The 12,521-nt window shown below is 43.8% G+C and overlaps 1 protein-coding gene across 4 annotated transcripts; it reads right to left on the reverse strand.

Moving 5' to 3' along the window:
• Positions 1–296: 296 nt before the first annotated feature.
• SQOR (sulfide quinone oxidoreductase) lies at positions 297–11,484 on the reverse strand. Of its 4 annotated transcripts, none has more exons than XM_065847148.2 (11): positions 11,341–11,484; positions 9,361–9,599; positions 7,505–7,756; positions 6,603–6,773; positions 6,057–6,110; positions 4,742–4,936; positions 3,657–3,866; positions 2,985–3,168; positions 2,142–2,209; positions 1,030–1,208; positions 297–657 (listed from the first exon to the last, which is right to left on the reverse strand). In XM_065847148.2, exons 3-11 carry the CDS (start codon positions 7,736–7,738, stop codon positions 600–602), a joined length of 1,353 nt encoding a protein of 450 aa, XP_065703220.2. In that variant the 5' UTR covers positions 7,739–7,756; positions 9,361–9,599; positions 11,341–11,484; the 3' UTR covers positions 297–599. The 4 variants fall into 4 exon arrangements, with proteins under 4 accessions (XP_065703220.2, XP_071670183.1, XP_065703219.2 ...); XM_071814082.1 differs by having other exon boundaries at positions 9,361–10,174; positions 11,341–11,471; XM_065847147.2 differs by lacking the exon at positions 11,341–11,484 and adding an exon at positions 10,888–11,023.
• Between the last annotated feature and the right edge of the window lie 1,037 nt (positions 11,485–12,521).

Raw genomic sequence — 12,521 nt, forward strand, 5'->3', positions numbered from 1 at the left:
CAGAACAGATGTGAAGTGGCAGAACTGTCCTAGGGGAATGTGTGTGTATATACAACCTATACACATGTACTGCATTGAGTTCTTCACTTTTGGTAACCTCTATGAATTTCTATAATCCACCTAATTAGGCAGCAGGGATGCTTCTTGATGAAGAAATTAGGATTGATTTCACTCTCCAAAAATCAGAGAATAGGAGGTTTTCAAGCAGTTTTACTAGCATTGAAATATTCTGTTAAATCCAGCGCACACATTGATCTCAGATGCAGACAACTCAGTTTAGAGTAATGAGAAAAAAATACATATGCAACAGCTTTAAAATTTATTAGAAGATTTTGATAGTGTTCTGCAAGTTCACATTTAGGTTCAAACTCCAGTGTATGAACAGAAATAGCTTAAGGCCTTGGTTTACATAGAGCAGGGAAAGCGCATCTTCAGGCTTAATTACTAGTGGGGGGAAAATGAATTTGGGATCAAAGCTGTATTTAACAAAAAACAAACCAAACAAGCCTAGGAGGTGATTGTCCAAGAGCGAAGGTGTTCATCCACAGTCTGACCAGTCAGTTTCCTTCAGCGGGGCCTGACCAAGACAGCACAAGCAGTTACTTGAAGCCCAGATGCATTAGCTTCCTGATGGGAGCTGGTCCTCCCCAGTACCCCCTAGAAAACAACAAAGTTGTTTCATGACATTTTATGCATGTGCTATCAAAGTAGGGTTTGTGGGGAGTGGTTTTGGTTTAGTCCCAGAAGATACCCCCAACAGACATCTCTTAGCAAGTTATGGTTTGTTTTGGAGAATTATCTTTAGTTCATTGAGGTTTTCCCTTCTATGCAGTTTAACCCTGTCCTGCTTGAACAACTGGTTAATAGCAAAGCACCCAGGATCTTCAGAAAATTGAGGTTTCAGTCATAACAAAGGACGCACTTCATTTGCTTCTGTTCTAGCAAGGAACTAAGCCAGAACAGGTATCTTCCTGGCTTTTTTTCTGAATGATCACAGCAGCTCTGCCTGCTCAGAACTGAAATACTTACTTCAGTAGGGCATTCCAGTAGAGAAAAGGCATCATGTCAGCTTTCATATGGTACATGGTTATTCTCTCCTTACTCTGGTCAATGGGAAAGGTCTCCAAAGGCTGAGCACTGTAGTCAAATTCCGCTAGGATCACTTTGTTATAGGCTGTTACTAGTGGGCAGGACGTATATCCATCATACTGCAATGAAGAATAACCCCTTTTCATCAATCTGAGTAAAGTTTAACTATATGGCTTGTATTACCTCACCATTTAATGTTCATATTTCAAAAGAAGTTGCTAGGAGGTTTCTGCATTTACAGCGTTAATGCCAGTGAGTTTGGAAGGCTGCTAAGCCAATTTAATAACCATAATACTAAGGCATTTTATTTCAACTGTAGCTTGTAGATTTGCTTAACAGCATTGCTTAAATTAAAACTAAGCTATAACAATAGGGCTTTGCATCATTAATTGCTAGTCATTGTAACCAGTCAAATAGGTGACCAGTATATCAGGATGAGAGCCAGTGCCAGCTTTAACAGATATATATATATAAACAGGATCTTGAATATAGCTGTAAGAATTCCCAGAGGATTGGAGGAGTATGGCTGATGATATTCAGGTTAGTACCCCCCAAGGAATATTCATTCAGAAGCCATATGTAAAATGAAAGTCAAATCTCAAAGATAAATTTGAACATAGTTACAGGCTTAACATTTTCTGTAGTACAAACCCTTTGGTTTAACTCTTTAAAAGATCGTTTTCTGCACAGGGGAGGCAATTTTAACATAGTACAGATGTGTAAAGTTTACAAGGGAGCAGGGATTATACCAGCCAACAGTTTTATTCTAAGTAAGTCACCTGCATTGGTGAAGAACCCAGACTAATCAGCCTTTCAACTTCTTTCAACTCAAAAGTCAAGGAATTCAATATATAATATTTTTAATAGCAGTATCAAGAATATGAACTGTGGAACTGAATTCCTGTTACGACACAGTACTTAGCACCCCAAGTGCTGATGCAAAGCCCTTCCTGTCTCCTGGTTCACACAATTTAGCTGCTTGCAAGACTTCCTGTGTAAGAATAGAGAAGGCATTCGAGGTACCTTGTCCCCAAAATAAAATCTGCAGGTACCTTTTTAGTTGGCAACTGGTTCTTCATGACCAGGGAAATAGTTTTATCAAGCACTCCAGACTGGGCAGCTACATAAGAAGATGAGGAAAAAACAAAACAAAACAAAAACAACCAAAAAACAAATTAAAGACACACACAAAACAATATATATATATTAAGGCTTTATTTCAGGTGGCAGTTATTGCCATTATGAGAGCACATGCTGCTAGCTGGGCGTTTTGTTGGACAATTCAGCTGTAACTGAACTTGTGTGTCGAATCAGTTTGGGAAGTTTACAGATAACAAAAGAAAACAGTTTTGAATAATGCTTTGGCCTGTTTCCAACATGATAAAGCTTCATGGAACTTGAGCTGTGTGTTTTTAACCTATGCCACATTATACGTGTTGAGCCTCCCAAACACTAACGCACTGAAGTTTTGTTTCGAGTGCTGTAAGGAAAGTATTTTAGATCCATATGCTGGAATAGTTGATTGCACCATCCTTCGTCTTACACCAACAACATACTATTTTGCCTTTTCACACACCAGTACAGACTTTGGGTTTTTTCCACCCTATTCACATCTTTTTTCCAGTTGTGAGACCATTTGCCTGAAGTGTGTTTAGATTTGACCCTGTGGCTACAAGTACAGACCACGTGATGGCTCAGCGGTGACTTATCAGTTGGCTGACACGTACACATGAGCCGCTAAGATAGGGCAGAAAGTTTTGTCCCTGAATGACGATGGAGTGCAAGAGCCATACACGCATTCTATGAGCACAGAAAATAGAATTAGTTCACCCCTGAGGCATTTGGAACAAAGAAAACTGAGTTAATGGCAACAACAAACACACGTGCAACTTTACCTACAGCTGCAGCAGTTCTCGATGTTGGAAGGTTGGTGCAGTCTCCAATACCAAATACATTAGGATACCTTTTATGTTGTAGGGTTTCCTTATCTACATCCACCCAGCCAATTGCATCCGAGACAGGACTGTTGATGAGGACGTCAGGTGGCCCCATTGGGGGGGTGACGTGAAGCATTTCATACTAGACAGGAAGAAAAAAGGCAACCAACAGCTAGTTTATCAGAGCAAGTCACACCTGCGTTGATATAAGGCAATAAGGGCAGTATAAGGGGTTTACTTCTTGACTAAAAAAATAATATACATATATATATATATATATATATATATATATATATATAAAAAGAAAATTTGCTCTCAAATGTGAAGCGCATCCTTTACTAACATGAACCTTCTCAGGCAACTCCCTCTAGGCTGGCATAACAGCTGTTTGCCTTATTCCATATATATCTGAGACATTCCCAAGTTATACTAACAAGGCATACAGGACTCCATGGAAACATTCTCTTCTCTCCAGCATAGTTACAAACTTCAGAATCTCCTGCTGAAGTTAGAGATGGTACTTTCAGGAGGAAGCAGTAGTATACAATGAAGCAGACACTATATTATCATAGCCTTGTGGTATACACAGGAAATAAATAGAACCAGACCAGAGGTTTGAACGCTCCTGACCTGATGAACTTCGGTCACTCCGGGTTTGTCCAGGTTTTCAAACACAGCTTCCTGCTTGTCTGCTCGAACTTCTACAAGGTTGCATTTATAATTAACAGCGATATTCCTCTCCTTTATTATTTCAAGCAATGCATCGGCGTACTTCTTAACGCCAAAAATGACGCCAAGTGAAGTGTTGAACATTATGTTTGCTTTGGAACGTTTTCCTGTCTGCACAGAGAGATCGAATTAGGCTTTCCTATTAAGAAACTGCGACAAACTAGCAGAAACAAAAGAACTACGTTGTACTACTGGAGAGCCAATAGAACTATTAATGCGATTCAAAGTATTAACATTATAACTCTCAAGATACAGCTGTTTCACAGCACGTTAGAAGCTAGACAAGATCATTCTATTATTCTATTCTTTGCCGTTTCTGAGTGAGGTACTGAAGACACCCCCCACAAACTGCTGGTGAGGAGTCTACAGTTCACTGAGGAGCTGCTGCACGCAGGTTGAGCACTTGCAGCCTAATACCGTATGGCTTTCCGAAACCTTCCCTTCTATGCATTATTCAGATACTCGCCCGGTAGATGGCTCATGAAACTTAAACACACACGAAGCCCAACACTTGGGCCTGAGGTCGCCTCTCGTTTCCACTGAGTTTGCTTTAACAGCCTGGCTCTGACTCCTCCTGATGCTGAGACTGCACCGCGAGGAGCAAGCACAGCCACTTTTCAGAGTGGCACAAAGACAAGCAGCAACAGGCTTAAATGCTTAAAGTATCAAAATTACTTAGTTCCAGACAGCATTATTTTAGCGCACCACCTGAGGTTACAAATTAAGCTGAGAACAGCTGTACCTGTGGCTCACCAGAAGCAGGTAAGCGGTTCTTTCCTTAAGGATTCTGAATTCTACAAGTATCTCCAGTATTAAACATATAATAAGTATCTATGTACAATTCAGTTAGCTTCATTTGTTATACATTAATAACAGAAAAAGCAACTCGGTCACTTTAATTGGGCTGCATTCCTTTCACGTGTGTTTTATTTGTTTTAGAGATGATATGAAGCCTTTAGCACTGGTACGGGGAGCACAATACTCACTTTCCTCCAGTAGGCCTCTGATAAATACATGATCTTCTGAGGAGCCCCTGCACACTTCACCGGAGTGTTTGGAAAAGTGAAGATAGCATTTCCCTCCTTGAAATCTTGTAAAGCTTTCCATGTTTTCTCTACCGTATGAACAGAATAATTGGAACCTATTTTGGGGTGGTGAAAACCCTCAGGCAAACCTTTGATCTAAGAAAATGAAATTAAGGTTTAAAGCACAGATGGCAAAAATGTTGGCATCATCATGAGGTATTAAATGCAGACTTAAGAAACAGCTATATAAGAAGCCTCTAGCAAAAAGAAAGCCCATACGCACTTGCTAGTTGGCATTTTTGAAGATAAGCCTAGCAATCAAAGAGGTATTTGCATCAGATCATTTAGCAGATGTAACAATTAATGACATTATTCTGATCTGTATCATAAGTGTTCAGCACAGACCCAGCCCCATGTTTTTGGAGACTAGCACACGAAATTCAGAGTAAGAATATATAAAGTCACTGCCACATCGTCATAAGCAAATATAATGTTAAAAAATGCGTTATGAAATGTAAAAGGTGAATGAAACTTCTCAGTAGCCAGCTGCAGAGAGATGCCCGTGTTTCTAGAGTTATTTTAACTCGGCTGTCTCCAATAATTATTTCACAACTATGCCTGAGCGTTTGTTTGTGAGGAAGGAAGTTTGCAGAAATTCTGTGAGAAAATGGAGCCACGTTTGATGGCCTGCGATGCGTTTGGGACGTTACAGTCTACGCCAGGAAGGGTTCTGATGGCGAAGACAAATAATAGAAGCCACCCCTCTTTTTAAACTGGCCACTTTTGAATAAAATTCATATAAATCTCTTACTACAAACATTGTTCACTACAGAGCAATAGCAATTGACTGCATTACACGGCTTCTATTACCGAATACTGAACGTAGTTCTATCAGTACTAAAGAGACGTATACCCAGGCTGAGAGGGTCACTGAACACAATGCAATTCCCCATTCCACTGACCTCATCACCAGAATTTCTCTGGTGTGGCTCTAGTTAGCTAAGTTAACACTAGTTAACTAAGCTCTTGCTTTACTTATGACTTAAATATACTATCAGGTACTACATCATCAGGTACTATATCATATTCAGGTTATTACATAGAGAACTGTGGAAGGAGTAAAGTAATCAGGCTGTCTTCTGGCTCTTTAATTCCTATTAGCATTCAATATCTTGCAGTAAAAAAGTGTACTGAAAAGCTATTTACTGTAGTCAATCATAAAGGTATGTGGTGCTGTTAAAATTAGTAAAAACTTGATTACTGTAAAAACAAATACCTTTTCATAGTGCAGACTAATCCCGAGGGCAATTATCAGATATTTGTAAAACACCTGTTGTATAAAGGTAGAAAAAAATAAGTATTTTAGACAAACCCCAAAACATTACCTCAAAGAAAATTGAGGTTCTCTGACAGCAGAGTCATAGGGGAAGGAGATACAGGGAACACTAGTAAAGTAAACGCTACGCTCTAAGAATAATTCGTAGTTAAGACGCTAACTGCATTATGAGTTACACACACAGCCTTTGCCCTGCACAAAAACAAGTGTTTGGAGCAAAATATTTTATCTTTTGTGTTCAGTTCGCTATAAAGAACTGAAGACTTATGATAATGGTATTTTAGGTTGATGTGATTCTAAGCCAGTTACCTACAACAATTTTTATCAGAAATAGGTTTTATATCAAGCACTTCTTATCAGACTAAGTGGGGTTTCCTGGCCTCCTGGGTGCTCACCAGGCAATTCCCAGGGGATGTGCTGGGGTGGGCAGACAACTCATGACATGCAATAAGAGACTAACATGTTTTTTTAAGAAAACCTGATTACCTTGGTATCATTCTCCAGCCAGACGCAGTTCTTATCCGGATCCAACGCTGTAACTCGAGACTGGATCCACTCGACACCCCTGGGCATTACGCTTCCCGTCGGACGCGCCGAAGCCGCCAGCTGCTTTGCGCCACCGCCAACCAGGGTCCACAGGGGCTGGTAGTAATGGGTCTGAACAAAATGTTCAAATGGACACTTGAGAACTGTTTGAAGGGACTTTAAGATCACTCAAATTCAAGACAATTAAATTAAACAGTATTGCCTGAAAATAAAACAAACAGTTTCAGAACAAACATGAGGCCTTGGTACTTATTTTAAAAATGTTCTTGAAGCTCCAATGATTGTTTGCTGCTACCCTTATCTACAGTCGTGCTGAATAAAACTAAATGGAAATTACATGTATTCACAAGGTGTTAATGTCTATATCTTATTATTTGCAGTCTCTCAGAGAAAGGAAAAGTAAATACAAATAGCGCTATACCAGAAACTTGTTTCTTGACCAACGATGTTGCTTCAGCATGCAATGAACTGGTTTACTCTAAAATGATCACAGTTGTTGATGACAAGAGGCTTTGTATTTGAATATGGCACATCTTTCGGTCCATGTGAAAACGTGTTTGAATGTTAAATATTTTTGGACACTTTGGACTTACTGTTGCTTTTAACGTTGCATTATTCTTAACAAAAGCAGCTGTGTAAACAAGCAAGAGTTTTGCATGCTAAAGCTGGAGAGGTGCATGCATCTCTATGATGGAGCAACAAATTTCATGCAAAGCCTTCAAACAGATGGCTGGTTGGCCATTAAAACATGTGGGGCTGGAGCGGGATAAGAATCAGACCGATATAGTCTCATATGTAAAACGTTAGTTCTTCTTGATGCTTCACCTCCGAGGAAGACTCACCTTACTTGGCTCAACAACAGCCACATTTTCTGCCCCCACTTTCCTCTTCATCCGAGCACTCATGGTGATTCCACCAGCACCTCCACCCAGCACAAGCACTTCATAGTAATCCTTGGCGGCGCACCTGGCTGCCGTGTGCAAGCCAAGCCAGCCCGTCTTCTGCATCCCTGGTTTCAGCAGCCGCGCACCAGGACGGAGACAGGGACAGGAGGACACTACTCCAATTGCTGACATCTTTCAGTAAGCTGGAAGCTACAAGACAAGGGAGGGCACCACTAACAATCACAGAAGGTAGAATTGATATTTATTTATCTGCCTGGATGAGTCTTCAAGACAAGAATTATAATACTAAACCTTTGTTGCACCAATTTGCAAATCTATTTGGGGAAAAAAAAAATAAAAGAAAGTCAACCCTGGCCTCTGCCAGGAAATTGAAATTTCATCATTTCATACATGCAAATGAATTCTAACCAAGCATAAGAACATTTTCTGGTTCTTGTGGCACAAAGTGTATCTGAGCCTTTAGCACAGGCGACTCACAGGCTCCAGCTGGGATATTACAATCCTGAAGAGACAAGTGCCACAAAAAGAACAAGGGCGTTGTAGATCACTAAATATTGAATGATACAGTTGTCTTAACGCACTGAGCGCCATTCCATTAACTGTAATGGGTCAGCCAAACACATCCTTACATTTGTATTTGAACACTGGGACGTAGCAGCAGATGCACACAGACACAACCCTTTGGGTGCTTTGAGCAAGGGTGAGTGTGTGAGTCTGTGCTTGCAGGAGAAGCAACGGGCCCTAAGCTTGATAAGAAAACAAAGCTCAATAAAACAAGAGTTTACATCGTCCTCAATCTGGGATCTTTGAGTATACCCAAAATACTTAGTTCTCTATCCATGGTGACCTCTTAGCTTTTATATCAGCGTAGCGGCTGGAAGGAAAGGTCAGAAACCCACACTTACTCTTGCTACAGCTGCACCCTGGCACCTGAGAGGTGGGAGCCAGAGCCCTAAGGCCTGACAGATCTCGACAGTTGTAGTGCTGTAGTACAATTGCGCAATCTAGAAGTCAGCCAAAGTTAAACCACGCGTTCTCCTCCCCCTGCTAGAGCGAGCAAGAACCTTTCTTCTTCTAAATCCATTGTTTGCACAAGCTGAACACCAGCTTTTAGCTTTTCAGTGATAAAACAGGTATAAACTCATTTCAATTCCATTCCTTATTGTTTCATTGCCAACAAAGAACGAGCAAGCATGATAACCTTAAAGAGTCAGCATGATAACCTGAAAAGGAGGTTATGACAAGACTTTGCTGTGTTCTATACTTGCTCCCCTTTAACTCCTTGAGTCACCAGGCAAGAATTCCAGCGTTTTCACTTTAAAAGGGTAGAACTTGTTCATGGTACTTAAAGGTAGGAGTTTGAAAACTGATCTAGAAACCCCAAATATTTTAAAGGTCAGCTTCAAAAATTCTCCCCCGTGTTAGATGTAGTTTCACAATTCATTCTGCACCTTCATGTGCTCTCTTGATGTTCCTCACCCCCATAAAGCACCTGGGGTGCACGAAGCCCCGTTATTAACCCCTACAGTACAATTCATTTGGGACAGAGGGAGAAAAATCTCGGAAGGGTCTACTATAAAAATAATGTTAATAATTTTGTTTGACAGGAAGTTTCCAAAATGCAGACATGTCCTCCCCACCCCCCATTCACAATAAACCCCCAGCCCTATAAAGAAGTTAGTTCCACTTTCAAGGCTGCTTGTCCTCTGTCCAGTGCAGGCAGTTATTTAAAGATGTGGGCAGACAGCTCAAGCAGAGGAGGAAGCTGTTGTAGCCCCAGAAATAAGAGTTACCTGATGGAGACGTGTCCTGCTTTCTCCGAGTCAGAGAGAGATGAGCTGTGAAGAGTAAGTTTTGCAACTTCCCGTTTGCGAGATGGTTTTCAGAGGGACGTCCTGTTTCCGGAAGCTCAAGAACACAGGCAGGAGTTGGCTTTGGGTTTCATTAATCACACAGAACGAACAGAGTGTTCTGCTCGTTAACAACGCGCAGCACGTCTGGATCGAGAGCACAAGACTGCATTTCTGTAACGCTAAATAAGGAATTATTATCCTTTCCGACCAGATTTTGAAGGAAGTGTGCTTATCAACCCACTAACAGCAATCTTACTGGGGAGAATGCAGTATTGTGTTGCTTTTGAGTTGTTTCAGAGTATGCAGAAACAACCAATCTCCAGGGTCATTGCAGACAGCTGTTTTTAAAACAAATGGTAAATCCTCCATATGAAACTCCCAAGTGGGAGAGCAGCTGTATGACCGAGCCAGCCAACGGCACGTCAGCCCTCCGCTTTGGACACTGCAGGCAGAGGAACACGGGAAGTACAGAAAACAAAGGCAAAGTGGAAAATTCACCATTAGCCTGCTGAACTAAATTGAAATTTTCAACTTTTACAAGACCATTTTAACACACAGCACACTTATCCATCATCCTTTAAACGATGACAGCTGATGTTAGCCTTAGATAGCATTAACTGAGAGACACAACCAGTGCCTAGAACAAATATTTAACTGAAGCATGAGCTTCATGGAGGGACACTCAGTTTTTTCCTCTCTAGCACATGCTTAGCTCCCAAGCTTCACTGCTTCATTGAGACACTTTATGAACCATCTATTGCAAATAGTTAGAAAATATAAAGTTAGAAAAGTCTCACTAGAAAGAGGAAAGATCATTGTAACACCAACAAGAGGAAAGATCATTGCAAGCATCTTCCCAACAGTCTGCCACAGGTCAACAGTTTAAATACTCCGCCCATGCACAAATCCTCAGCTGCTCCTGCATGCTGGCACCGCACACACCAGATTTGCACCCCGTTGCAGAACCTGCACACCCTAAATATCCAGCTCCCCATGAGGAAACAGCCACCCGCCCCCAGGCCAGGCGGGTCAAGGCACACAGGTCTACTCGCTGCTGCGGTTCTTGCCCAGCTCGGACATCCCGAGGGAAGCAACCCCGGTCCTGGCAGGCGGGCAGCGCAGCTCCAAGGCGAGGTTCTGCCCAACACAGCGCCTGCTGCTGCCGGGCACTCGACACTTGGGCTGTGGGTGCCGTGAGGTGCGTGCGGAGCCCCAGCTGCACCCGCTGCTCCTCTCCCAACCCCGAGAGAGGTGCCTGGTTCTGCTGAAGCCCCAGCACAGGGATACTCCCCGGCCGGCGCAGACCCCAAGGCCCGCAGGCTGCCCCGCCGGGACCGGCCGGACCGCGCACTCCCGCCCCGGGGCCGAGAGCCGCCTCGGCCCCCGGGCTCCGCTCCCTCAGGCGGGGCGGGTCGCATCCTCCCCCAGGCAGGGCGGGCCGCCCGGCCCCGCGGTGCCCACACTTGCCTGCCGCTTGCACCGCCAGCCCCGCGGGTGAGGGAAGGACCCGCCGCCGCCGCCCCGGGAGCGATAACAGCGGGGCCCGTCAGCGGGAGCGGCGGGGCGGAGCGCGGCGGGCGGGCAAAGGCCGGGGGGGCTGGCGGGCCCGGGAGCGCATCAGCCGCCGGTGGCCGCTCCGAGCTGCCGCGGACTTCGGGTCAGACCCCGTTACCGCAGCTGCTGGCGCTCAACGGAACGCGAAGCGCATTTCAGCCTCACGGCAGCTGTGCCTGCGGGGTTGCGCTCGTCTGTTTTCCTAAAGGTCCTCCCATCTTTCATACAGTGGCTCTTCCAGCTTGCCATCGCAAAAATCAGACCAAAGCCTGGAATCCCACCACGTTAAAAAAAAATAAAAATAAATTAAGAAACAAACATAATTTGAACTCCTAGAGTCCTAACCTGAAATCGGGTGTAGCTCACCGGGACACATGGAGAAAGGACCTTCCGGTTGAAGTACAGAGAGAGCAGGGCTGCCAGTCTGGTTTCTGTTCAGCTGACCGCAGCCCACAGCTGAGCCAAGCCCTGTAGTGTTTTCCTCTAAAACTTTACAGAGCTTTTGATTCATGGCATAGTAATAGCATGAAGTAAGAACAGCTGTTAATCCACTAAAAAAAACAGTCACGTGAAGATTAGTGCTGAGAGTAACATAGGAAAAGAAAATGACTTATGCCAACTCAGACGTATCAAGCGACCAACAGATCCAAACCAAGCGTCAGGCCATTTCCTCCTCAGGCTCAACCTTCCCCTCTCAGCACACAGTTTCTGCAGAGGTAAAACTGCTCGGCTGATGCACAGCCAGCTGTGGAAAGCTGTAAAGTCTGGGGAAAGGCGTTGAGGAGTTACATGGAAAGACACCACAGGGCTGTTCCACTGTCTGCGTGCAGCCAGCAGCAGGGGGAAGGAGGCGTTCTGCAGGGCGCTCATTTGGAAAGCAGGAGCGTCAGTCCCCTGGCTCACCAGGCACGCTGCAATCACAGAATCACACAGCGGTTAGGGCTGGAAGGGACCTCTGGAGATCAGCTAGTCCAACCCAAAATTACATCCTGCCCTTCCCAACCAGAGCAGTTTCTCTGTCCCAGCTGCACAGCTCTCACTCCTTCAGCACAAGGGCATTGCCGCCCCTCAGGGCCAGCCACTGGCAAACTGGGAACACCCCAGCTTGTTGTGCCACTCGTCTTTGCGTTACTTTGAGCTGCTGTGCGAAGGAAAGAAGCTTCAGTTGCTTTTCTCAGCTTACGACTGAAAGTGAACAATCATAAAACAAACCCTGAGAAGTGACCTCTGTTCTCACAGGCATTCCCTGCCAGGTACAGAGGTTGTTGGAGATGAGGCCGCAGCCCTTCACAGCTGAATTAGAACGACTCATTTTGCCTGTTGGTAAAAACCCACACGCTGTCATTCCAAGTCTGTGGCTGTTTCACAAAAGTACACAAAGTCCAAGAAGCAGGTTTAGCCAAAAGGGATCATTAATTTTGAAAGGCTACGAGTTAAACTTTCAGAGGAACTTCTCAGTATTTAGCAGTTCCACACACATACACAAGGTTTCTTAATGCTTTCCACAGCTACATAGAACCGGCTACATCAGACTAAAATGCGTAAAC

This window comes from Patagioenas fasciata, chromosome 12 (assembly GCF_037038585.1).
Source record: "Patagioenas fasciata isolate bPatFas1 chromosome 12, bPatFas1.hap1, whole genome shotgun sequence".
Classification (NCBI taxonomy): Eukaryota; Metazoa; Chordata; class Aves; order Columbiformes; family Columbidae; genus Patagioenas; species Patagioenas fasciata.

Bases quoted from the DNA above. Each gene is read 5' to 3' on its own strand.
- SQOR (XM_065847148.2), bottom strand. From the start codon at position 7,738: ATGTCAGCAATTGGAGTAGTGTCCTCCTGTCCCTGTCTCCGTCCTGGT. The intron at 4,937-6,056 runs GTATTTGTTTTT...TCATTTTCTTAG, and splicing joins TTAGTCTGCACTATGAAAAG to ATCAAAGGTTTGCCTGAGGG. The intron at 658-1,029 runs GTAAGTATTTCA...GTTGTTTTCTAG, and splicing joins TACTGGAATGCCCTACTGAA to GGGGTACTGGGGAGGACCAG.